General features: G+C 51.9%; 3 protein-coding genes across 3 annotated transcripts in view; 1 reads left to right on the top strand and 2 right to left on the bottom strand.

Moving 5' to 3' along the window:
* LOC115125422 (cohesin subunit SA-1) overlaps window positions 1-11851 on the top strand; it is a 42264-nt gene extending 30413 nt beyond the window's left edge. The window contains exons 22-26 of the mRNA XM_065018867.1: window positions 4610-4787; window positions 4855-4965; window positions 9951-10065; window positions 10177-10257; window positions 10365-11851. Coding sequence (XP_064874939.1) covers window positions 4610-4787; window positions 4855-4965; window positions 9951-10065; window positions 10177-10257; window positions 10365-10388 — 509 coding nt within the window. The 3' untranslated portion in view covers window positions 10389-11851. The remainder of the gene's footprint in view (window positions 1-4609; window positions 4788-4854; window positions 4966-9950; window positions 10066-10176; window positions 10258-10364) is intronic.
* A 731-nt stretch (window positions 11852-12582) lies between these two features.
* LOC115125423 (propionyl-CoA carboxylase beta chain, mitochondrial-like) lies at window positions 12583-20446 on the bottom strand. Its single transcript, XM_065018866.1, has 13 exons — window positions 20170-20446; window positions 19940-20059; window positions 19746-19814; window positions 19603-19659; window positions 19398-19511; window positions 15865-15975; window positions 15518-15747; window positions 15304-15385; window positions 15107-15230; window positions 14787-14894; window positions 14407-14606; window positions 13175-13274; window positions 12583-13094 (listed from the first exon to the last, which is right to left on the bottom strand). The coding sequence occupies exons 1-13, from the start codon at window positions 20413-20415 to the stop codon at window positions 12973-12975; spliced, it is 1683 nt and encodes a 560-aa protein (XP_064874938.1). The 5' UTR covers window positions 20416-20446; the 3' UTR covers window positions 12583-12972.
* A 456-nt stretch (window positions 20447-20902) lies between these two features.
* On the bottom strand, window positions 20903-25681 carry LOC115125424 (neutral cholesterol ester hydrolase 1-like). The gene is made up of 6 exons (XM_029654934.2): window positions 25167-25681; window positions 23347-23590; window positions 22492-22561; window positions 22163-22334; window positions 21946-22085; window positions 20903-21868 (listed from the first exon to the last, which is right to left on the bottom strand). The coding sequence occupies exons 1-6, from the start codon at window positions 25305-25307 to the stop codon at window positions 21382-21384; spliced, it is 1254 nt and encodes a 417-aa protein (XP_029510794.1). The 5' UTR covers window positions 25308-25681; the 3' UTR covers window positions 20903-21381.
* Window positions 25682-26022: the final 341 nt, after the last annotated feature.

The raw sequence follows: 26022 nt of genomic DNA, 5'->3' as shown, positions 1-26022 counted from the left end.
ACCTACCGCCGTGCCCTGTTCAGAGGCACCTACCGCCGTGCCCTGTTCACAGGCACCTACCGCCGTGCCCTGTTCACAGGCACCTACCGCCGTGCCCTGTTCACAGGCACCTACCGCCCGTGCCCTGTTCACAGGCACCTACCGCCGTGCCCTGTTCACAGGCACCTACCGCCCTGTTCACAGGCACCTGCCCTGTTCACAGGCACCTACCGCCGTGCCCTGTTCACAGGCCGTGCCCTGTTCACAGGCACCTACCGCCGTGCCCTGTTCACAGGCACCTACCGTTCCGTGCCCTGTTCACAGGCACCTACCGCCGTGCCCTGTTCACAGGCACCTACCGCCGTGCCCTGTTCACAGGCACCTACCGCCGTGCCCTGTTCACAGGCACCTACCGCCGTGCCCTGTTCACAGGCACCTACCGCCGTGCCCTGTTCACAGGCACCTACCGCCGTGCCCTGTTCACAGGCAGGCACCTACCGCCGTGCCCTGTTCACAGGCCAGGCACCTGCCGTGCCCTGTTCACAGGCACCTACCGCCGTGCCCTGTTCACAGGCACCACCGCCGTGCCCTGTTCACAGGCACCTACCGCCCGTGCCCTGTTCAGTCTACCGCCGTGCCCTGCAAAGTCACCTACCGCCGTGCCCTGTTCAGGCACCTACCGTGCCTGTTGCCGTGCCCTGTTCAAAGTCACCTACCGCCGTGCCCTGTTCAAAGTCACCTACCGCCGTGCCCCTGTTCAAAGTCACCTACCGCCGTGCCCTGTTCAGGCACCTACCGCCCTGTTCACAGGCACCTACCGCCGTGCCCTGTTCACAGGCACCTACCGCCGTGCCCCCTGTGCCCTGTTCACAGGCACCTACCGCCGTGCCCTGTTCACAGGCACCTACCGCCGTGCCCTGTTCACAGGCACCTACCGCCGTGCCCTGTTCAGTCACCTACCGCCGTGCCCTGTTCAAAGTCACCTACCGCCGTGCCCTGTTCAAAGTCACCTACCGCCGTGCCCTGTTCAAAGTCACCTACCGCCGTGCCCTGTTCAAAGTCACCTACCGCCGTGCCCTGTTCAAAGTCACCTACCGCCGTGCCCTGTTCAAAGTCACCTACCGCCGTGCCCTGTTCAGGCAAGTCACCTCTGCCCTTCCAGGCACCTACCGCCGTGCCCTGTTCAGGCACCACCGCCGTGCCCTGTTCACAGGCACCTACCGCCGTGCCCTGTTCACAGGCACCCGCCGTGCCCTGTTCACAGGCACCTACCGTGCCCTGTTCACAGGCACCCGCCGTGCCCCCTGCGTGCCCTGTTCAAAGTCACCTCACCGCCCTGTTCAGTCACCTGCGTGCTCTGTTCACAGGCACCTACGTGCCCTGTTCACAGGCACCCGTGCCCTGTTCACAGGCACCTACCGCCGTGCCCTGTTCACAGGCACCTACCGCCGTGCCCTGTTCAGTCACCAGGTCACCACCTGTTCAAAGTCACCTACCGCCGTGCCCTGTTCAAAGTCACCTACCGCCGTGCTGTTCAAAGTCACCTACCGCCGTTCTGTTCAGGCACCTACCGCCGTGCCCTGTTCAGTCACCTGTTCACCGTGCCTGTTCAGCACCTACCAGCCGTGCCCTGTTCAGTCACCTACCGCCTGTTCAGTCACCTACCGCCGTACCCTGTTCAGTCACCTACCGCCGTGCCCTGTTCACAGGCACCTACCGCCGTGCCCTGTTCAAAGGCACCTGTTCAAAGTCACCTACCGCCGTGCCCTGTTCACAGGCACCTACCGCCGTGCCCTGTTCACAGGCACCTACCGCCGTGCCCTGTTCACAGGCACCTACCGCCCTGTTCACAGGCACCTGCCCTGTTCACAGGCACCTCCCGCCGTGCCCTGTTCAGTGCCCTGTTCACCTACCGCCGTGCCCTGTTCAGTCACCTACCGCCGTGCCCTGTTCAGAGGCACCTACCGCCGTGCCCTGTTCAGAGGCACCTACCGCCGTGCCCTGTTCAGAGGCACCTACCGCCGTGCCCTGTTCAGAGGCACCTACCGCCGTGCCCTGTTCACAGGCACCTACCGCCGTGCCCTGTTCACAGGCACCTACCGCCGTGCCCTGTTCACAGGCACCTACCAGGCCGTGCCCTGTTCACAGGCACCTACCGCCGTGCCCTGTTGCGTGCCCTGTTCACAGGCACCTGCCCTGTTCACAGGCACCTACCGCCGTGCCCTGTTCACAGGCACCTACCGCCGTGCCCTGTTCACAGGCACCTACCGCCGTGCCCTGTTCACAGGCACCTACCGCCGTGCCCTGTTCACAGGCACCTACCGCCGTGCCCTGTTCACAGGCACCTACCGCCGTGCCCTGTTCACAGGCACCTACCGCCGTGCCCTGTTCACAGGCACCTACCGCCGTGCCCTGTTCACAGGCACCTACCGCCGTGCCCTGTTTCACAGGCACCTACCGTGCCCTGTTCAGTGCCCTGTTCAGTCACCTACCGCCGTGCCAGGCCTGTTCAGGCACCTACCGCCCGTGCCCTGTTCACAGGCACCTGCCGTGCCCTGTTCACAGGCACCTACCGCCGTGCCCTGTTCGTGCCCTGTTCACAGGCACCTACCGCCGTGCCCTGTTCACAGGTCACCTACCGCCGTGCCCTGTTCACAGGCACCTACTGTTCAAAGTCACCTGCCCTGTTCAAAGTCACCTACCGTGCCTGTTCAAAGTCACCTACCGCCGTGCCTGTTCAAAGTCACCTGCCCTGTTCAAAGTCACCTACCGTGCCTGTTCAGTCACCTGTTCACAGGCACCTTCAAAGTCACCTACCGCGTGCCCTGTTCACCTACCGCCGTGCCTGTTCAGTCACCTACCGCCGTGCCTGTTCAGTCACCTACCGCCGTGCCTGTTCAGTCACCTACCGCACCTGTTCAGGCACCTACCGCCGTGCCTGTTCACAGGCACCTACCGCCGTACCCTGTTCAAAGTCACCTACCGTGCCTGTTCAAAGTCACCCTGTTCAGTCACCTACCGCCGTGCCCTGTTCAAAGTCACCTACCGCCGTGCCCTGTTCAGTCACCTCCCGCCGTGCCCTGTTCACAGGCACCTACCGCCGTGCCCTGTTCACAGGCACCTACCGCCGTGCCCTGTTCACAGGCACCTACCGCCGTGCCCTGTTCACAGGCACCTACCGCCGTGCCCTGTTCACAGGCACCTACCGCCGTGCCCTGTTCACAGGCACCTACCGCCGTGCCCTGTTCACAGGCACCTACCGCCGTGCCCTGTTCACAGGCACCTACCGCCGTGCCCTGTTCAGTCACCTCCCGCCGTGCCCTGTTCAGTCACCTACCGCCGTGCCCTGTTCAGTCACCTACCGCCGTGCCCTGTTCAGGCACCTACCGCCGTGCCCTGTTCAGAGGCACCTACCGCCGTGCCCTGTTCAGAGGCACCTACCGCCGTGCCCTGTTCACAGGCACCTACCGCCGTGCCCTGTTCACAGGCACCTACCGCCGTGCCCTGTTCACAGGCACCTACCGCCGTGCCCTGTTCACAGGCACCTACCGCCGTGCCCTGTTCACAGGCACCTACCGCCCGTGCCCTGTTCACAGGCACCTACCGCCGTGCCCTGTTCACAGGCACCTAGTGCCCTGTTCACACCGCCGTGCCCTGTTCACAGGCACCTACCGCCGTGCCCTGTTCACAGGCAAGTCACCTGTTCACAGGCACCTACCGCCGTGCCCTGTTCACAGGCACCTACCGCCGTGCCCTGTTCACAGGCACCTACCGCCGTGCCCTGTTCACAGGCACCTACCGCCGTGCCCTGTTCAGGCAACCGCCGTGCCCTGTCACCTACCGCCGTGCCCTGTTCACAGGCACCTACCGCCGTGCCCTGTTCAAAGTCACCTACCGCCGTGCCCTGTTCAAAGTCACCTACCGCCGTGCCCTGTTCAAAGTCACCTACCGCCGTGCCCTGTTCAGTCACCTACCGCCGTGCCCTGTTCAAAGTCACCTACCGCCGTGCCCTGTTCAAAGTCACCTACCGCCGTGCCCTGTTCACAGGCACCTACCGCCGTGCCCTGTTCAGGCAACCGCCGTGCCCTGTCACCTACCGCCGTGCCCTGTTCAGTCACCTACCGCCGTGCCCTGTTCAGTCACCTACCGCCGTGCCCTGTTCAAAGTCACCTACCGCCGTGCCCTGTTCAGTCACCTACCGCCGTGCCCTGTTCAGTCACCTACCGCCGTACCCTGTTCAGTCACCTACCGCCGTACCCTGTTCAGTCACCTACCGCCGTGCCCTGTTCACAGGCACCTACCGCCGTACCCTGTTCAAAGTCACCTACCGCCGTACCCTGTTCAAAGGCACCTAAATCTTTTGTTTTACCCATTCACCCTCAATGGCGCACACACACAATCCATGTCTCAAATCCTTCTATAACCTGTCTCCTCCCCTTCATCTACACTGATTGAAGTGGATTTAACAAGTGACATATATAAGGGATCATAACTGTCACCAGGTCAGTCTGTCACAGAAAGAGCAGGTGTTCCTAATGTTTTGTACACTCCCTGTATAAATACAAGTACCTACAGATGTTGCTAAATGTGAGTTTTTCTCCGTCTCTCTCTCTCTCTGTCGGCCCACTAGAGGAGAGTAGTGTGGAGGCCTCCTGGCTTCGTGGTAATGACAGCCTCCAGACACCGGGGGCGCTAACCACCCCTCAGCTCACCTCCACCGTCCTCAGAGAAAACCCACGGCAGGCGGCTGACACACACCTACCTGACCACGACTCTGAACCTGGCTCAGAGAACGACTATGTACACAAGTAAGTGTGTGGTGTGTATGGTGTGTGTGCGTGTGTGTGTGTGTGTGTGTAACCCTCTCCTCTGCAGTCCCCAGATGCAGATGTCTTGGCTAGGCCAACAGAAGATGGAGGACAGCAGGAAGGATAGAACAGCCATGAACTACATGAAGGCCCGCAACCAGACTGTCAGACAAACTGTGTACGTGTGTGTGTGTACGTGTGTGTGTGTACGTGTCTAGTATGTGTGTGCGTGTCTAGTGTGTGTACTTGTCTAGTGTGTGTGTACGTGTCTAGTGTGTGTGTACGTGTCTAGTATGTGTGTACGTGTCTAGTATGTGTGTACGTGTCTAGTATGTGTGTGCGTGTCTAGTATGTGTGTACGTGTCTAGTGTGTGTCTAGTGCGTGTCTAGTGTGTGTGTGCGTCTCTAGTGTGTGTGTGCGTGTCTAGTGTGTGTACGTGCGTGTCTAGTGTGTGTACGTGCGTGTCTAGTGTGTGTACGTGCGTGTCTAGTGTGTGTACGTGCGTGTCTAGTGTGTGTACGTGCGTGTCTAGTGTGTGCGGGTCTAGTGTGTGTGTGTCTAGTGTGTGTGTGTGTACGTGTCTAGTGTGCGTGTCTAGTGCGTGTGTGTGTGTGCTTGTCTAGTGTGTGTGTGTGTCTAGTGCGTGTCTAGTGTGTGTGTGCGTGTCTAGTGTGTGTGTATGTACTGACCCCCCACCTCTCTCTCTCTCTAGTCTAGTGTGTGTGTATGTACTGACCCCCATCTCTCTCTCTCTCGCTCTCTCGCTCTCTCTCTCGTCTAGTGTGTGTATGTACTGGCCCCCCCACCTCTTTCTCTCTCTCTCATGTGTGTATGTACTGACCCCCCCACCCCCTCTCTCTCTATCTATCTATATAGTGTGTGTATATACTGACCCCCCACCTCTCTCTCTCATGTGTGTATGTACTGACCCCCCACCCCCCTCTCTCTCTATCTATCTATCTATATAGTGTGTGTATATACTGACCCCCCACCTCTCTCTCTCATGTGTGTATATACTGACCCCCCACCCCCCTCTCTCTCTATCTATCTATCTATATAGTGTGTGTATATACTGACCCCCCACCTCTCTCTCTCATGTGTGTATGTACTGACCCCCCACCCCCTCTCTCTCTATCTATCTATATATATAGTGTGTGTATGTACTGACCCCCCACCTCTCTCTCTAGTGTGTGTATATACTGACCCCCCCACCTCTCTCTCTAGTGTGTGTATATACTGACCCCCCACCTCTCTCTCTATCTATCTATCTATATAGTGTGTGTATATACTGACCCCCACCTCTCTCTCTAGTGTGTGTATGTACTGACCCCCCCCCCCTCTCTCTCTATCTATCTATCTATCTATAGTGTGTGTATATACTGACCCCCACCTCTCTCTCTCATGTGTGTATGTACTGACCCCCCACCCCCCTCTCTCTCTATCTATCTATCTATATAGTGTGTGTATATACTGACCCCCACCTCTCTCTCTCATGTGTGTATGTACTGACCCCCCACCCCCTCTCTCTCTATCTATCTATATATATAGTGTGTGTATGTACTGACCCCCCACCTCTCTCTCTCTAGTGTGTGTATATACTGACCCCCCACCTCTCTCTCTATCTATCTATCTATATAGTGTGTGTATATACTGACCCCCACCTCTCTCTCTAGTGTGTGTATGTACTGACCCCCCACCCCCCTCTCTCTCTATCTATCTATCTATATAGTGTGTGTATATACTGACCCCCACCTCTCTCTCTAGTGTGTGTATGTACTGACCCCCCCCACCCCCTCTCTCTCTATCTATCTATATATATAGTGTGTATATACTGACCCCCCCCCACCTCTCTCTCTAGTGTGTATATACTGACCCCCACCTCTCTCTCTAGTGTGTGTATGTACTGACCCCCCACCTCTCTCTCTAGTGTGTGTATATACTGACCCCCCCACCTCTCTCTCTAGTGTGTGTATATACTGACCCCCCCACCTCTCTCTCTAGTGTGTGTATATACTGACCCCCCCCACCTCTCTCTCTAGTGTGTGTATGTACTGACCCCCCACCTCTCTCTCTAGTGTGTGTATATACTGACCCCCCACCTCTCTCTCTAGTGTGTGTATATACTGACCCCCACCTCTCTCTCTAGTGTGTGTATATACTGACCCCCACCTCTCTCTCTAGTGTGTGTATATACACCTCTCTCTCTCTCGTGTGTGTATATATACCTCTCTCTCTCCCCTGACCCCCCCCCACCTCTCTCTCTCTCTCGTGTGTGTATGTACTGACCCCCACTCTCTCTCTCTAGTGTGTGTATATACTGACCCCCCCCCTCTCTCTCTCTCTAGTGTGTGTATGTACTGACCCCCCACCTCTCTCTCTAGTGTGTGTATATACTGACCCCCCACCTCTCTCTCTAGTGTGTGTATGTACTGACCCCCCACCTCTCTCTCTCTATCTCTCGTGTGTGTATGTACTGACCCCCCACCTCTCTCTAGTGTGTGTATATACTGACCCCCCTCTCTCTCTCTAGTGTGTGTATATACTGACCCCCCACCTCTCTCTCTAGTGTGTGTATATACTGACCCCCCACCTCTCTCTCTCTAGTGTGTATATACTGACCCCCCACCTCTCTCTCTAGTGTGTGTATATACTGACCCCCCACCTCTCTCTCTAGTGTGTGTATATACTGACCCCCCCCACCTCTCTCTCTAGTGTGTGTATATACTGACCCCCCACCTCTCTCTCTAGTGTGTGTATATACTGACCCCCCCACCTCTCTCTCTAGTGTGTGTATATACTGACCCCCCCACCTCTCTCTCTAGTGTGTGTATGTACTGACCCCCCCACCTCTCTCTCTAGTGTGTGTATATACTGACCCCCCACCTCTCTCTCTAGTGTGTATATACTGACCCCCCACCTCTCTCTCTAGTGTGTGTATATACTGACCCCCACCTCTCTCTCTAGTGTGTGTATATACTGACCCCCCACCTCTCTCTCTCTCTCTCGTGTGTGTATGTACTGACCCCCCACCTCTCTCTCTCTAGTGTGTGTATGTACTGACCCCCCCACCTCTCTCTCTCTCTCGTGTGTGTATGTACTGACCCCCCCACCTCTCTCTCTAGTGTGTGTATATACTGACCCCCCACCTCTCTCTCTCTCTCTCTAGTGTGTGTATGTACTGACCCCCACCTCTCTCTCTCTAGTGTGTGTATATACTGACCCCCCACCTCTCTCTCTAGTGTGTGTATATACTGACCCCCCACTCTCTCTCTCTCTCTAGTGTGTGTATGTACTGACCCCCCACCTCTCTCTCTCTAGTGTGTGTATATACTGACCTCTCTCTCCCCCACCCCCACCTCTCTCTCTAGTGTGTGTATATACTGACCCCCCACCTCTCTCTCTCTAGTGTGTGTATATACTGACCCCCCCCACCTCTCTCTCTCTCTCTCTCTAGTGTGTGTATATACTGACCCCCCACCTCTCTCTCTCTCTAGTGTGTGTATATACTGACCCCCCCCTCTCTCTCTCTCTAGTGTGTGTATATACTGACCCCCCTCTCTCTCTAGTGTGTGTATATACTGACCCCCCACCTCTCTCTCTCTAGTGTGTGTATATACTGACCCCCCCCACCTCTCTCTCTCTAGTGTGTGTATATACTGACCCCCACCTCTCTCTCTCTCTCTAGTGTGTGTATATACTGACCCCCCACCTCTCTCTCTCTCTCTCTCTAGTGTGTGTATATACTGACCCCCCCCACCTCTCTCTCTCTCTCTCTCTAGTGTGTGTATATACCCCCCCCCTCTCTCTCTCTCTAGTGTGTGTATATACTGACCCCCCACTCTCTCTCTCTAGTGTGTGTATATACTGACCCCCCCCACCTCTCTCTCCCCTCTCTCTCTCTAGTGTGTGTATATACTGACCCCCACTCTCTCTCTCTCTAGTGTGTGTGTATATACTGACCCCCACCTCTCTCTCTAGTGTGTGTATGTACTGACCCCCCCCCACCTCTCTCTCTCTCTCTAGTGTGTGTATATACTGACCCCCCACTCTCTCTCTCTCTCTCTAGTGTGTGTATGTACTGACCCCCCCCTCTCTCTCTCTAGTGTGTGTATATACTGACCCCCCACCTCTCTCTCTCTAGCTGTGTGTATGTACTGACCCCCCACTCTCTCTCTCTCTAGTGTGTGTATATACTGACCCCCCACCTCTCTCTCTCTAGTGTGTGTATGTACTGACCCCCCACCTCTCTCTCTCTAGTGTGTGTATATACTGACCCCCCACCTCTCTCTCTCTCTCTAGTGTGTGTATGTACTGACCCCCCCCCACCTCTCTCTCTCTAGTGTGTGTATATACTGACCCCCCACTCTCTCTCTCTCTCTCTCTAGTGTGTGTATATACTGACCCCCCACCTCTCTCTCTCTAGTGTGTGTATGTACTGACCCCCCCCTCTCTCTCTCTCTCTAGTGTGTGTATGTACTGACCCCCCACCTCTCTCTCTAGTGTGTGTATGTACTGACCCCCACCTCACACACACTCTCTCTCTAGTGTGTGTATGTACTGACACACACTGGAGAGAGAGAGACCTCTCTCTCTAGTGGGGGTCACCTCTCTACACACACTAGAGAGAATGTACTGACCCCCCACCTCTCTCTCTAGTGTGTGTATGTACTGACCCCCACCTCTCTCTCTCTCTCTAGTGTGTGTATATACTGACCCCCACCTCTCTCTCTCTAGTGTGTGTATGTACTGACCCCCCACCTCTCTCTCTCTCGTGTGTGTATATACTGACCCCCCCACCTCTCTCTCTCTAGTCTAGTGTGTGTATGTACTGACCCCCCACCTTTCTCTCTAGTCTAGTGTGTGTATGTACTGACCCCCCCCACCCTCTTCTCTCTAGTCTAGTGTGTGTATGTACTGACCCCCCCCACCTCTCTCTCTCTATTCTAGTGTGTGTATGTACTGACCCCCACCTCTCTCTCTCTATTCTAGTGTGTGTATGTACTGACCCCCCACCTTTCTCTCTAGTCTAGTGTGTGTATGTACTGACCCCCCCCCACCTCTCTCTCTCTCTAGTCTAGTGTGTGTATGTACTGACCCCCCACCTCTCTCTCTCTATTCTAGTGTGTGTATTTACTGACCCCCCCACCTTTCTCTCTCTCTAGTCGTGGTCTTATGGAGGATGACGCAGAGCCAATCTTTGAGGACGTCATGATGTCATCGCGAGGTCAACTGGAGGACATGAACGAGGAGTTCGAAGACACCATGGTCATCGACCTGGTCAGTGACATCACTTCCTGTCTGTCGTGATTGATTCGATCGTCAATTCTGTTGTGTAATTCGTCCAGTGTGTATCGCTTCATTTGTTGATTCTCGCGTTCTGTTTTCCAGCCTCCCTCCAGGAACAGACGTGAGAGGGCGGAGCTCAGACCAGACTTCTTCGACTCAGCAGCCATGATCGAGGACGAGTCGGTAAGCAGAACACACACAGCCTTGCAGTGGTAAACCAGTGTGACCCTAAGACATGATCCATGATGATATCTGTCTTTTAACGACATCTCTTTCGTCCGTTATCCCAGGGTTTCACCATGCCCATGTTCTGATCCAGTGTTCCCGGTCCTTCCTGAAAGGGGGAGGAGCCTTCGACATGATGAGCTGTCAATCAAACATCAGACTGTCTTGTCAGAACTTTTATCACACACACTTGAACACCCAGACGAACTCTGATCAGCCAGTTGACGGCCTTGTGTTTGTGTGTGTGTGTGGATCTGTTGGGATCTACCCTGAAGCTCCAGGGATCCACTCACTGACCGGCCGGAGGATCCCACGCAACCCTGAGAATTTCGGACAAAATATCGTACAGAGTATCTATCGTACATAGAGAAGATCTTTTATCGTTCAGTGGACGTGTGGGTGTGTTGGCTACAAACCGGACAGAATATCGGACAAAATATCGTACAAAACATTGTTCCACATTTCTTTAAAAATATTGTAAACTTTCGGCCCTTCCTTCCTAACTTGTTAGCATTCTGGCTAATCTCTCCGCTAGCTCTGTGGTACTCATGGCCCTGTGCGCCCGGCTATACAGTCCCCCATGCCACACAGTTGTATGGTTGTTTCGTTCCACTTCCGACGTCATGTATAGACCCCCCCCCCAGATGGAACTTGATATTTAATGTGATAAATCTTTACTCTCTCACTCCTGTCTCTCTTTACTCTCTCTTCCCTTTCAATAGTGTTGAGAATATCCTGTATTTGGTTTTATTGGCAAATGCACCAAACAGCAAGCAATGGGACCAGAACTAGAAGAGTTCTCATTGGCCATACAAGAGGCTGTGACATCATAGCCAAATCCCAAGCCACTCCCCATCAGAGCTTCAGACAGACACACCCACGGTGGAATTGCGGCTTTTTAAAGACGTTTTAAAAATACATATATTTTGAATTTCAGTAGCTTTAGTACAAAGTTTTAAATGAAGTGAGTTTTTAATTTTTTTTGTCTGATATATTTGTTTGTACAGTTATCTTTCTGAAAAAGTATCTTGTTTGTTGCCAAACGGTTGCCTAAATGCTTATATCTGATTAGGCCCTACTGCTCAGGCTGTTGCCATGGATACCCAGCCTGTTAAGCGCCATATAAGGGTGTGTCCAGTGCGACCATAGGTAGTTGTGCAGGCTCAGTCTAAAGTGACTTCCTTTTCATCTGCACTGATGAGGAAGACCTGGACAGGTAACTGCTAATATCCAGTAGCCTTCTACCATATTCATTTCACTTGTCCTCTTTTCAGATCAGTGCATATGAAGGTGGAGACCAGCAGAGAATACCCCTCTAGTCTTATGTGGCTGTAGTTACACATAACAGTTGATTGGTTGTCTTATCACTTTGACCCACCCCTATTGTTCTTCTACTGGCTGGTTAAGCTGCCCTTCTGTAAATATCAGAGATGATTGGTTCTTTCTGTAGCGATGGCATCACCTGCCCTTTAACCTTCTGAAATACTGTTTTTTTTCTTCCTGTGAACTTGTTGATCTTATCTTTTTTAAATAAATAAAATCTGTAATCTAATCCTGGATTGTGTGTTTTGGACCGGTTCTAAGAATAGACTCCATACAGTGCCTACGGAAAGTATTCAGACCCCTTGACTTTTCACATTTTGTTACGTTACAGCCTTATTAAAAAATTGATTAAATGTTTCCCTTATCAATGACAAAGTGAAAACAGGTTGACATTTTTGCACATAAATAAAAAAGATAATTGACCAATATTCAGACTCTTTGCTGTGAGACTATAAATTGAGCTCAGGTGCATTCTGTTATCCTTGAACCTGATTTGGAATAAGGCTGCAACATAACAAAATGTGGAATACTTTCCGAATGCACTGTGTATATATAAAAATAAGACTTAATTCCAAGACAAGCTGTCTACTTGACTCCAGAGGGGGAGGACCAAGAACTATGGAGACTGAGCCCCAACAACAGTATCTGTACTTTACTCCACTACATTCCTAAAGAAAAATGTACTTTTCTCCGACACCCAAAGTACTCATTACATTTCCAATGACAGGAAATGGTCCAATTCTTAAACTTAACATGAGAACATCCCTACTGCCTCTGATGTGGAAGATCAGTTGGTGTGCCTCTGGCTCTCCCTATATAGTAACAAAATGGGTGCTGTTTAGTTTGCATAATATAAGGAATTTTAAAGTTTTACTTGTGATACTTAAGTATATTTTAGCAATTACATTACACTCATTGGGATATAAAGTTCTGTCTCACACACGGACAAAGACAGACATCTTTACAATTTCAATGATTTTATTTAACAAATCAGTCTGGATTCACCAGACAGAAAAATGCGGATTCTTCCTAACAAGTCCCACAGGGTTAGGGACAGATAAGTGGATCTAATCCAGGGCTCTCCAACCCTGTTCCTGGAGAGATACTTTCCTGTAACTGACCTGATTCAGCTTATCAACCAACAAATTGTTAGAATCAAGTGCGCTAGATTAGGGTTGGAGTGAAAACCTACAGGACAGTAGCTCTCCAGGAACAGGGTTGGAGTGAAAACCTACAGGAAGGTATCTCTCCAGGAACAGGGTTGGAGTGAAAACCTACAGGGTTGGAGAGCCCTGCTCTAAGCTACAGGTGAAATTGGAGACAGACCGGTCGGGTGGATGAAGGTGTCTGTTAGAGTGGGATGTTGGCGTGTTTCTTCCAGGGGTTGGTCTGTTTCTTGGAGGCCAGAACCTCCAGATCCCTACAGATCCTCTTCCGGGTGGTCGACGGCACGATGATGTCATCCACGAACCCTGAAACACACACGGTTACGACGGGGGAGTGGGTGTAATGTTTGTTGGAACGGATGGAGTGTGTGTGTGTGTGTGTGTACCTCTGACAGCGGCAGGGAAAGGGTTGGCGAACTTCTCTACGTATTCAGCCTCCTGCTCTGCCTGGTTGGATTTCCCTCTGAAGATGATCTGTACAGCTCCCTGGGAACATGTTACAGAAAGACATGTTGGGGATGTTTTCAAGTGAGCACTGACCTTTTCCCATTTTGACATTGTGAATGTTGCCATGGCTAGAAGTATGCGTGCGTTACCTTGGTCTTGTGTAGGAGGTGTGTTGCGTTACCGTGGGCTTGTGTAGAAGGTGTGTTGCGTTACCTTGGTCTTGTGTAGGAGGTGTGTTGCGTTACCTTGGTCTTGTGTAGGAGGTGTGTTGCGTTACCTTGGTCTTGTGTAGGAGGTGTGTTGCGTTACCTTGGTCTTGTGTAGGAGGTGTGTTGCGTTACCTTGGTCTTGTGTAGGAGGTGTGTTGCGTTACCTTGGTCTTGTGTAGGAGGTGTGTTGCGTTACCTTGTTCTTGTGTAGGAGGTGTGTTGCGTTACTATGGTCTTGTGTAGGAGGTGTGTTGCGTTACCTTGGTCTTGTGTAGGAGGTGTGTTGCGTTACCTTAGTCTTGTGTAGGAGGTGTGTTGCGTTACCTTGGTCTTGTGTAGGAGGTGTGTTGCGTTACCTTGGTCTTGTGTAGGAGGTGTGTTGCGTTACCTTGGTCTTGTGTAGGAGGTGTGTTGCGTTACCTTGGTCTTGTGTAGGAGGTGTGTTGCGTTACCTTGGTCTTGTGTAGGAGGTGTGTTGTGTTACCTTGGTCTTGTGTAGGTGTGTTGTGTTACCTTGGTCTTGTGTAGAAAGTGTGTTGTCTTGTGTAGAAGGTGTGTTACCTTGGTCTTGTGTAGAAGGTGTGTGTCTTACCTTGGTCTTGTGTAGAAGGTGTGTTGTCTTACCTTGGTCTTGTGTAGAAGGTGTGTTGTCTTACCTTGGTCTTGTGTAGAAGGTGTGTGTTACCTTGGTCTTGTGTAGAAGGTGTGTGTTACCTTGGTCTTGTGTAGAAGGTGTGTTACCTTGGTCTTGTGTAGAAGGTGTGTTACCTTGGTCTTGTGTAGAAGGTGTGTTACCTTGGTCTTGTGTAGAAGGTGTGTTACCTTGGTCTTGTGTAGAAGGTGTGTTACCTTGGTCTTGTGTAGAAGGTGTGTTACCTTGGTCTTGTGTAGAAGGTGTGTTACCTTGGTCTTGTGTAGAAGGTGTGTTACCTTGGTCTTGTGTAGAAGGTGTGTTGTGTTACCTTGGCTCCCATCACGGCCACCTCTGCAGACGGCCAGGCGTAGTTCACATCTCCTCTCAGGTGCTTGGAACTCATGACGTCATACGCTCCTCCGTAGGCCTTCCTAGTGATGATGGTGATCTTGGGGACGGTGGCCTCAGCAAAGGCAAACAGTAGCTTGGCCCCGTGTCGGATGATACCGCCATACTCCTGAGACGTACCTGAGGGAAACGGTGAGGAAGGTGGAATCCTCTGGTTTGAAAAAAATCGAACTTGTTTTGATTAAAAATGACAGTTGATCGCAGTACGGACGTTTCACAATTTATGTGAAAGCTGTCCAGTGAGTCATCTACTTTTTGACATGCCAATTATTCATGAGGAAAGTCAGACTTGCGCACTACCTGGCAGGAAACCAGGCACGTCCACGAAGGTGAGGATGGGGATGTTGAAAGCGTCGCAGAAACGAACGAAGCGAGCTCCCTTCACTGATGAGTTAATGTCCAGACAACCTGCACACACACAGGAGAAGTATCACTACCATTATCATCACCACCACTACCACGTCATTATCGTCATCACCACCACGTCATTATTGTCATCACCACCACTACCACGTCATTGTCATCACCAACACGTCATTATCGTCACCACCACCGTCATCATCGCCATCACAACCACCACCACTATCATCATCACCAATCCATCCGACTCTTCTACTCACCAGACGCTACTTTAGGTTGATTCCCTACAATTCCAACAGTTCGTCCGTTCATGCGAGCGAATCCCACTACGATGTTTTTAGCGTAGTTAGGCATGATCTCAAAGAACTCCCTCTCGTCCGCAATCTAAAGTTAAACCCACAGATCAATAGACAACAGGCTGTGTGTGTGTGTGTGTGTGTGTGTGTGTGTGTCCTACCCCCTGGATGATGTCCAGCATGTCGTAGGCTTTAGTGGTCTCAAAGGGAACAATGGTGTCCAGACCAGGAACCAGTCTATCACTGGAGAGGAGAGGGATGAGATCAAACATCCTCCAAAGGCCATTCATATGGATTACATTTCAGGAATATCCCAAATGCCATGGTCAGTTCTGTGATTGGCTAGTCTGTCAGAGGTGTTCTGTGGTTGGGTACCTGGGGTCGTGGCACTCAGTAACGGGGGCGGGGTCCTGGTTGCTAAGGGGAAGGAAGTTGAAGAAGTTTCGGAGGTTGAGCAGAGCATCGATGTCGTTCTCAAACGCACGGTGAGCGACGCCTGACACGGCGGTGTGTGTTTTAGCTCCTCCCAGTTCCTCCTGAGTGACGTCTTCATTGGTGACAGACTTCACTACGTCAGGACCTGTGATGAACAGGTATGAGGTGTCCTACACACACACACAAAATCAAAGATCTGGATATAACCCATGTTAGTTGTATTAATTGTACAGTAAATCTATACAGGAAGGGTCCTGTGGTTCTCTTATACTGTGTGTGTGTCTTACCTTGACCATAAAGGTGAAGTCGGTCAGGGCAGGAGAGTAGACAGCTCCTCCAGCACAGGGACCCATGATCAGAGAGATCTGAGGAACCACACCTGAAGCCATCACATTCCTCTACAGAGAAAAAGAGACCGGGAGAGAGCAAGAGACCGGGAGAGACAGGAAGAGAGCGAGAGACAGGAAGAGAGCAAGAGACCGGGAGAGACAGGAAGAGAGCAAGAGACCGGGAGAGACAGGGAGAGACAGGAAGAGAGCGTGAGACCGGGAGAGACCGGGAGAGAGCGTGAGACCGGGAGAGACGGGAGAGACAGGGAGAGACAGGAAGAGAGCGTGAGACCGGGAGAGACAGGAAGAGAGCGTGAGACCGGGAGAGACAGGAAGAGAGCGTGAGACCGGGAGAGACAGGGAGAGAGCGTGAGACCGGGAGAGACAGGAAGAGAGCGTGAGACCGGGAGAGACAGGAAGAGAGCGAGAGACCGGGAGAGACAGGAAGAGACAGGAAGAGAGCAAGAGACCGGGAGAGACAGGGAGAGAGCGAGAGACAGGAAGAGAGCAAGAGACCGGGAGAGAGCGTGAGACCGGGAGAGAGCGTGAGACCGGGAGAGAGCGTGAGACCGGGAGAGACAGGGAGAGAGCGAGAGACCGGGAGAGACAGGGAGAGACAGGAAGAGAGCAAGAGACCGGAAGAGAGCAAGAGACCGGGAGAGACAGGGAGAGACAGGAAGAGAGCAAGAGACCGGAAGAGAGCAAGAGACCGGGAGAGAGCGTGAGACCGGGAGAGACCGGGAGAGAGCGAGAGACCGGGAGAGACAGGAAGAGAGCGAGAGACCGGGAGAGACAGGAAGAGAGCGAGAGAGCGAGAGACCGGGAGAGACAGGAAGAGAGCGAGAGAGAGCAAGAGACCGGGAGAGACAGGAAGAGAGCGAGAGACCGGGAGAGACAGGAAGAGAGCGAGAGACCGGGAGAGAGCGTGAGACCGGGAGAGACCGGGAGAGAGCGAGAGACCGGGAGAGACAGGAAGAGAGCGAGAGACCGGGAGAGACAGGAAGAGAGCGAGAGACCGGGAGAGACAGGAAGAGAGCGAGAGACCGGGAGAGACAGGAAGAGAGCGTGAGACCGGGAGAGAGCGTGAGACCGGGAGAGACAGGAAGAGAGCGAGAGACCGGGAGAGAGCGTGAGACCGGGAGAGACAGGAAGAGAGCGAGAGACCGGGAGAGACAGGAAGAGAGCGAGAGACAGGAAGAGAGCGTGAGACCGGGAGAGACAGGAAGAGAGCGTGAGACCGGGAGAGACAGGAAGAGAGCGAGAGACCGGGAGAGACAGGAAGAGAGCGAGAGACCGGGAGAGACAGGAAGAGAGCGAGAGACCGAGAGAGAGCAAGAGACCGGGAGAGACAGGAAGAGAGCGAGAGACCGAGAGAGAGCAAGAGACCGGGAGAGACAGGAAGAGAGCGTGAGACCGGGAGAGACCAGAAGAGAGCGTGAGACCGGGAAAGACCAGAAGAGAGCGTGAGACCGGGAAAGACCAGAAGAGAGCGTGAGACCGGGAGAGACCAGAAGAGAGCGTGAGACCGGGAAAGACCAGAAGAGAGCGTGAGACCGGGAGAGACCAGAAGAGAGCGTGAGACCGGGAGAGACCAGAAGAGAGCGTGAGACCAGAAGAGAGCGTGAGACCGGGAGAGACCAGAAGAGAGCGTGAGACCGGGAGAGACAGGAAGAGAGCGAGAGACCGAGAGAGAGCAAGAGACCGGGAGAGACAGGAAGAGAGCGAGAGACCGGGAGAGACAGGAAGAGAGCAAGAGACCGGGAGAGACAGGAAGAGAGCAAGAGACCGGGAGAGACAGGAAGAGAGCGAGAGACCGGGAGAGACAGGAAGAGAGCGAGAGACCGGGAGAGAGCGTGAGACCGGGAGAGACAGGAAGAGAGCGTGAGACCGGGAGAGACAGGAAGAGAGTGAGAGACCGGGAGAGACAGGAAGAGAGCGAGAGACCGAGAGAGAGCAAGAGACCGGGAGAGACAGGAAGAGAGCGAGAGACCGGGAGAGACAGGAAGAGAGCAAGAGACCGGGAGAGACAGGAAGAGAGCAAGAGACCGGGAGAGACAGGAAGAGAGCGAGAGACCGGGAGAGACAGGAAGAGAGCGAGAGACCGGGAGAGAGCGGGAGAGACAGGAAGAGAGCGTGAGACCGGGAGAGACAGGAAGAGAGCGAGAGACCGGGAGAGACAGGAAGAGAGCGAGAGACCGGGAGAGACAGGAAGAGAGCGAGAGACCGGGAGAGACAGGAAGAGAGCGAGAGACCGAGAGAGAGAGACCGAGAGAGAGCAAGAGACCGGGAGAGACAGGAAGAGAGCGTGAGACCGGGAGAGACAGGAAGAGAGCGTGAGACCGGGAGAGACAGGAAGAGAGCGTGAGACCGGGAGAGACAGGAAGAGAGCGTGAGACCGGGAGAGACAGGAAGAGAGCGAGAGACCGGGAGAGACAGGAAGAGAGCGAGAGACCGGGAGAGACAGGAAGAGAGCGAGAGACCGGGAGAGACAGGAAGAGAGCGAGAGACCGAGAGAGAGCAAGAGGCCGGGAGAGACAGGAAGAGAGCGAGAGACCGAGAGAGAGCAAGAGACCGGGAGAGACAGGAAGAGAGCGTGAGACCGGGAGAGACAGAAGAGAGCGTGAGACCGGGAGAGGAAGAGAGTGAAGACCGGGAGAACAGGAAAAGACCAGAAGAGAGCGTGAGACCGGGAAAGACCAGAAGAGAGCGTGAGACCGGGAGAGACCAGAAGAGAGCGTGAGACCGGGAAAGACCAGAAGAGAGCGTGAGACCGGGAGAGACCAGAAGAGAGCGTGAGACCGGGAGAGACCAGAAGAGAGCGTGAGACCAGAAGAGAGCGTGAGACCGGGAGAGACCAGAAGAGAGCGTGAGACCGGGAGAGACAGGAAGAGAGCGAGAGACCGAGAGAGAGCAAGAGACCGGGAGAGACAGGAAGAGAGCAAGAGACCGGGAGAGACAGGAAGAGAGCAAGAGACCGGGAGAGACAGGAAGAGAGCGAGAGACCGGGAGAGACAGGAAGAGAGCGAGAGACCAGAAGAGAGCGTGAGACCGGGAGAGACAGGAAGAGAGCGAGAGACCGGGAGAGACCAGAAGAGAGCAAGAGACCGGGAGAGAGCGTGAGACCGGGAGAGACAGGAAGAGAGCGAGAGACCGGGAGAGACAGGAAGAGAGCAAGAGACCGGGAGAGAGCGTGAGACCGGGAGAGACAGGAAGAGAGCGAGAGACCGGGAGAGACAGGAAGAGAGCAAGAGACCGGGAGAGAGCGTGAGACCGGGAGAGACAGGAAGAGAGCGAGAGACCGGGAGAGACAGGAAGAGAGCAAGAGACAGGAAGAGAGCGAGAGATCGGGAGAGACCAGAAGAGAGCGTGAGACCGGGAGAGACAGGAAGAGAGCGAGAGACCGGAGAAAGAGAGTACATTTAGAAGCAATGTCATTTATTTGCTGCCATCCTCATCCCAGTAACCAGTCTAATCAAGCCTCGCCCCCTTACCAGGAAGATGTCAGCGTATCCAGCCAGTGACTCCACCCCCTCCTGTATCCTGGCTCCGCCAGAGTCGTTTAGACCAATGACTGGAGCACCCACCATCATGGCCTGGTCCATGATCTACAGACAAAGGGATGTGACTAGAAGTAATGAATGAGAAGCAGGAGTGGTGTGAACCACCAGGCCCTGGAGAGTGAGCCCGTCCTCCTACCTTACAGATCTTCTGTGCGTGAGCCCCAGACAGACTGCCTCCAAATACTGTGAAGTCCTAAGACAGAGCAAGAGACATTTAATTATGAAAATAAATGGTAACTACTTGCGTGCGTGCGTGTGCATGTGTGTGTGTGTGTGTACCTGACTGAAGACATACACCAGCCTTCCGTTGATCCTCCCCTGTCCAGTCACCACACTGTCCCCTGCGAACTAGAGGGAGAGGGAAGCTGAAACCATGTTGATGACTGAATCAACTTTTTTTTTTAATGAATCAGTTTATTCCATTGTGTCCATAGGCTGGATAAAACGTATGAACCTCTATGCTGAAGTGTTACCTTGTTGTGGTCCTCTTCCATGCCGAAGTCAGAGCAGCGATGTTCCACAAACATGTCACACTCTACAAACGAGTCTTTATCCAACAGGAGCTCAACTCTCTCTCTGGCTGTCAGCTTCCCCTGTGGAGAAGATCATTACACAGACAAAACGTTAAACGGACCGACAGACAGGCAAACAGATAAATACACCATCAAACTGACAGACACTTGCGCATGCTCAGATTATTTACCCTTTTGTGTTGCGCGTCAATTCTCTTCTGACCTCCTCCGATCAGCGCAGCATTCCTCTTTCTGTCTATCCTCTCCTGGACGGAGAGATGACTAACGGAATACCACCGCCGCGACTGTTGCTGCAGCTCGGACTGTGCAACGGCTGCCGAAGCCACGCCATGTTTTACCTGTCCGAATGTTTTAAAAGAAGCTTTTAGTCCGGAAAGCAGAACGCAGCGGCTCCGTGCTACAGCGAAGGCCGCCATTGTTGTCTGACTGACGTATTAGTGGGTGGGGACTGTGTAAAAGTGACGCGCGTTTGAGCCAATCACCAGAAGTTATTTTTTGAATTGCCAGTCAAAAACGAGGTGGATCTGGATAGGGATTGACTTCCTTTGTCAACATATTAAGAACCGTATATGATAGGTCAACCTTGAGAGGTTGGAGCTTTATAGTTAGTGGTATCAATGTCATGGAAATACAAACCACACTTCCCCGAAAGTTGCTTTGGTATCTCCTCTGTGATTGGTCGCTCTGACCAACGCCCTTTGCCCCTTCCCTCCTAGCCACAACTCCTTTCCTAAGCACTGTTGTTGAGCTAACATCATTGGATTGGTAGAATAAGCAACATGTTAAATGTATCATGCATTATATATGTGTCACTCATCTATATGTTGAAATCGTTTTGAAACCTATGTCTATAATGCACTGTCTGTGTGTGTGTTGGCCTACAGTCTAAAACAAGAGAAACACTCAAACTGATCAATATTTATTGGAGGGTTAAACATCTATCAACCATTACAATCATAATTGTACATAAAGTACTGACACCCAGCAGCAGTTACTGGGGACAACTGAGATCATTCTGTTCAGTGGAAAACAATCAAGCTCTCAGTGTTGTGGGTTGAAAAGTCCTCACCCAATACCCTGTCTAAAGAACATACCTAATTTTCAGGTTTTGTTATTGTTTTTACAGCACCAGGGGATCGTGTTGTATGACCCTACCTTTTAAGTCCTATATATTCTTACATTCTAACACAGTTTAAAACACCAGTCCAACCCAGTTTGATCCAGTTTAACCCAGTAAGAGAGACATTCTAACCGAGGTCAACAATCAGGTTGAACCCAGTTTAAAAGCCTTATCTGCTTGTCTAACCTGGACATTGGTCTGAAATTCTGACTGCAAGATGGCTTTGTGTTTGCAGCTGCATAGACACACACACACAGACACACTAGAGGTTTTCCTGCAGCCAGTCCATGTATCCTCTGATCATTCTTTCCCCCACATTGAAGAAAAACGGCCAGTGAGCAAAACTCAAGGCGCCGTGGAAACCGTCGTCATAGTGATGGCTGGAAACCGCGACGCCAGCGTCTTGTAGTCTCCTGGTGTACATCAACCCATCGTCTCTGAGCACATCGTACTCACATGTTACAATGTAAGCTCGCGGCGTTCTACCCAGAACCCCCTGCTCCGCCATCAGTGGCGCCGCTCGGACATCCAGCAACCCCAACAGAAGATCACCCTCCTGCCCTGTGACCTCCTGTGACCCCATCTCCATGCCAACAGGCTTGTAATGCTTAATGTGTTTGGCTGGCAGAAGGGTGGTCCAGTTGAGATGGGAGCGAAGGGAGGGAGGGATGGAGGGATGATGGAGGAAGGAGGGGGACAAGAGGAGGGGATGGAGAGAGGTATCAACCCCCAGGTAGAGCAGCCAGAACCTACGGACAAAGAGAGAGAAGAGTTACTAACACAGGTGTGTGTGTGACTGTGTGTGTGAACATGTACGTGTGTGTACCTGGCCATCATAGAGCGGTGTAGCATGGGCATGTTGTGGTTCTGTTGGTAGGATGGAGTGTTGAGGTCTAGACCCTGGAGGACTGGGTAGATTAATGCCTGAACACTGAACTTCACACTCACACTGTCATCTACCGAGATCTGTGAAGACAGGGAGAGTGTGTTAGTGTGTCTGTGTAGACACGCGTGTGTGTGTGTGTGTGTGTGTGTGTGTGTACCTGCTGTGCGACCGCTGCAGCCAGGTTTCCTCCAGCGCTGTCGCCTGACACGGCCACGCGCTGTGGATCCACAGACAACTTTCCCAGAATGCCCGGCTCCAAGAAGTGCTTGGCCGCAGCCAGACAGTCCTCATACTGCACAGGGAAATGCACTTCTGGAGCCAGACGGTACCTACACACACACACACACACACACACTTATGGTAAGTTCTGTCCAAACCTTAACTTGTAACTATAGCGTTATAAGAACCCAATACTTTCCTGTTGAGTGTGTGTGTGTGTGTGTGTAGAACTGAAGCTAATAGGGTGTGAAAACAGGAGACACTTACTCAACAGACACAACCACTGCATTCAGCTCATCAGACATCTGCCTACACAAGACATCATAGCTCCCCATCTCTGAGAGGAAGACAGGGAGAGGGGGAAGAGAGAGGTGGGAGAGTAGAGAAGGAGAGAGAGATGGGGGAGTAGAGGAGAGAAAGAGAGATGGGGGAGTAGAGAAGGAGAGAGATGAGGGGAGTAGAGGAGAGATGAGGGGAGTAGAGGAGAGAAAGAGAGAGTGATGGGGGAGTAGAGAAGGAGAGAGAGATGAAGGGAGTAGAGAAGGAGAGAGATGAAGGGAGTAGAGAAGGATTGAGAGATGAAGGGAGTAGAGGAGAGAGAGCGATAGGGGAGTAGAGAAGGAGAGAGATGGGGGAATAGAGAAGGAGAGAGAGATGGGGAGTAGAGAAGGAGAGAGAGATGGGGAGTAGAGAAGGAGAGAGAGATGGGGGAGTAGAGAAGGAGAGAGAGATGGGGGAGTAGAGAAGGAGAGAGAGATGGGGGAGTAGAGGAGAGAAAGAGAGATGGGGGAGTAGAGAAGGAGAGAGAGATGAGGGGAGTAGAGGAGAGAAAGAGAGAGATGGGAGAGTAGAGAAGGAGAGAGATGAGGGAGTAGAGGAGAGAAAGAGAGAGTGATGGGGGAGTAGAGAAGGAGAGAGAGAGAGAGATGTGGGAGTAGAGGAGAGAAAGAGAGATGGGGGAGTGGAGAAGGAGAGAGAGATGGGGGGGAGTAGAGGAGGAGAGAGAGATGGGGGAGTAGAGGAGAGATAGAGAGAGGAAGACAGTGAAAAACCAAAGGTTGTTACATTAGGATTACATCATGAACTAGATGTGTTTATGCTGGTAAACATACACACACTTACTGGTGGTCCCCAGGGCCCATCCTCCTCCATGGTAGAACATCACAGCCCTCCTCAGACCCCCGTCTCCTCCCCCTGCGGCGGGGGGCTCGTACACGCGCACCGGGACTCTGTCAAAGTCCACGTCACTCACCCTCATCCCGCCTCCCTGCCCTCCCGCCATCTCCCCCGGGGACCTCAGCCCCAATGTGGACCCCCGAATCACTGTGATGTGGTGACTGAGACCCAGACACTGGCACAGGTCACCCTGGGGGAGAGGGGGTGGGAGAGAGAAGGACAGAGAGATAGACCTTTGAATGAGGTCTGAGAGAGCTGGAGTATCCCTGGTAGTTTAGTATGCTAACCCTGTTCTAGGAGCTAGGGCTTTGACTTGAGAGTGAGTGTTTGTTCTGTCCTACCAACATGGTCAATGTCACACCCTTGGCAATGACCACCATAGGAGTTTGCAAGTCAGCACAGATCTTTGACCAGGATAGGGCTCCCCAAGGCCCCTTTTAACAATCTGTCTCTGTCGGTCCTTTCACCTACTAGCCTAAAGCCTGGGGTCTAGACAACGTTGTGAATGTTGCTCTCTTCTCCACTGACACAAGTTACATCAGCTAAAGGTGCTCTGTTCACCCCAGTGTGTATGTGCGTGTTTGTTTATGCGTCTTTACCCCAGGCACTACTTACACCATGACTGTGTGAAATCTAGGTGAAGGGTCACACACACACCCACTAGAAATGATCTTGTTGTAAGAAGGTGCGTGACTGGCTGCAGGGAAGTCAGGCGCAGGAGAGCAGAACTGGGTAATAACTGGAGCAGTTTAATATGCAAAAACCAACGGCACCCAGAACAACAAAATATGGGTACAATATAACCCGTCACGAAACAGTCAGAGTGCACAAACACTCTACAACAAACTATTTCACACACAGACATGGGGGGAAACAAACCAGGTGTGTGGGAAAACAAGACAAAACAAATGGAAAATGAAAGGTGGATCGGCGATGGCTAGAAGACCGGTGACGTCGACCGCCGCCGGAACAAGGAGAGGAACCGACTTCGGCAGAAGTCATGTGCTGTATTTAGCTAGTTCAAATCAATTATCCAAATATGATTTCACACAAGGGCTGGAGAAAGCACAGTAAAGCATTGTTTTATGTCTATCACCAAATCAGTTCACATGTTCTACTTGTTCAGACTAACTAGCTAGCTTTACAACACGTCACATGTTAACTGCATTATAAACTATCTAGCTAGTTTAGCCTCCAATTCAGTGTCTCCAACCAACAGGCCTAAACCTGCTGCACCTGACTGGGATACATAAGTCGAGCGATAGAGAAAGCATTGCCTACAACCCGTTAATGTTAAGAAGATACTGTCACACCCTGATCTGTTTCACCTGTCTTTGTGATTGTCTCCACCCACCTCCAAGTGTCGCCCATGTTCCCCATTATCCCCTGTGTATTTATACCTGTGTTCTCTGTTTGTCTGTTGTCAGTTCGTCTTGTTTGGCAAGTCAACCAGCGGTTTTGTGTCAGTCCCCAGTCTCTCTTTTCTCGTCCTCCTGGTTTTTGACCCTTGCCTGTCCTGACCCTGTGCCCACCCGCCTGATCACTCTACCTGAGCCTGCCTGCCGTCCTGTACCTTTGTCCCACCTCTGGATTACCGACCTCTGCCTGCCTTGCATCTGAGTCTTACCTTGATTCATGATAGATACATAGGTCGAGTAATAGAGAAAGTATTGCATTGCCTACTAACGTTACTCGTTAACACAAAGAACTGTCAAGCTAATGCAATGTAAAGTATGATTGGGTTTATAGCTATTCTTGTTTCTTACCACTTGCAGCATAGCACGGAATAAGGCGTCCAACAGCATCAGTTTCAAATGATCCTCGATGGCAGCAGGTAACGGTGTATATATGTAATAAGGAACACCCACCGTTAATATCAATGTTATTACAATAGAAGACAACTTCATCTTGACAACACCAGTATTGCTCGCTATCTCCCCAACATGAACACGTATATCAACGGCAACATAGGGCTGTGCAGTCAGTGTGACAACACTGCCAAAGTCCAGTGTGATGTAACGTTAGTTAGCTTTAATATTAAAGATTCGGAATTTGCTCGTCAATACCTAAACGGAACATGCAATGATTATAGAAATGACATATTCTGAATACGCGGACGATAGCGAACAAGTTGCACGCCTTGTTTTTGCAATTCGGTGTCGTATTTTATTTTTAGAGTCGAAATGTAAAACGTTGCCCTCGCTTCTGCTCAGCAGTAACGTCTTAAAACTGCGACGCCTACTTTTGCATGTTAATGAAACATGTCAATAGTTTCTTAACCACGTGACATCGCTATGAAATCCACGGCAATTTGCAGAGCTTTTTTTTTTTTAATTAACTTTATCAATTCATTTTTATTCACTTTACAGAGAAATACTTCCAAAAAAACGTAAATTCTTCCACCCAATAGGACTAGATGAATACAAACAACTTTGGTTCAGGGACCTCGCCCGTCCAATCTATGGCAATAACTCTTTTATTTTTTTACTTTGGCTGTTTTCAATGAAAACGTTTTCATGTATGAAAAAAAATACTTGTTTATAACTTCAATAGCTTCCACCCCATATCACTTGAACCAACTTGTTTTGGTTCGTGGACCTCATCAATACAATATAAGGCAAT

This window comes from Oncorhynchus nerka, linkage group LG5, assembly GCF_034236695.1.
Source record: "Oncorhynchus nerka isolate Pitt River linkage group LG5, Oner_Uvic_2.0, whole genome shotgun sequence".
NCBI lineage: Eukaryota > Metazoa > Chordata > Actinopteri > Salmoniformes > Salmonidae > Oncorhynchus > Oncorhynchus nerka.
Note: the sequence above shows the minus strand (reverse complement) of the source record. Positions and strands in the feature narration are given on the sequence as shown.

What these genes read in the sequence shown, in the direction of transcription:
- LOC115125424 (XM_029654934.2), bottom strand. Translation starts at nt 25,307, where the DNA reads ATGAAGTTGTCTTCTATTGTAATAACATTGATATTAACGGTGGGTGTT. An exon ending in CTGCAGCGGTCGCACAGCAG is followed by an intron (nt 22,086 to 22,162) that starts GTACACACACAC and finishes CTGTCTTCACAG; the next exon opens with ATCTCGGTAGATGACAGTGT. An exon ending in CACCGCTCTATGATGGCCAG is followed by an intron (nt 21,869 to 21,945) that starts GTACACACACGT and finishes CTTTGTCCGTAG; the next exon opens with GTTCTGGCTGCTCTACCTGG.
- LOC115125423 (XM_065018866.1), bottom strand. Translation starts at nt 20,415, where the DNA reads ATGGCGGCCTTCGCTGTAGCACGGAGCCGCTGCGTTCTGCTTTCCGGA. An exon ending in CGTGCCTGGTTTCCTGCCAG is followed by an intron (nt 14,607 to 14,786) that starts GTAGTGCGCAAG and finishes CGTTTCCCTCAG; the next exon opens with GTACGTCTCAGGAGTATGGC. An exon ending in TTTCCCTGCCGCTGTCAGAG is followed by an intron (nt 13,095 to 13,174) that starts GTACACACACAC and finishes TGTGTGTTTCAG; the next exon opens with GGTTCGTGGATGACATCATC.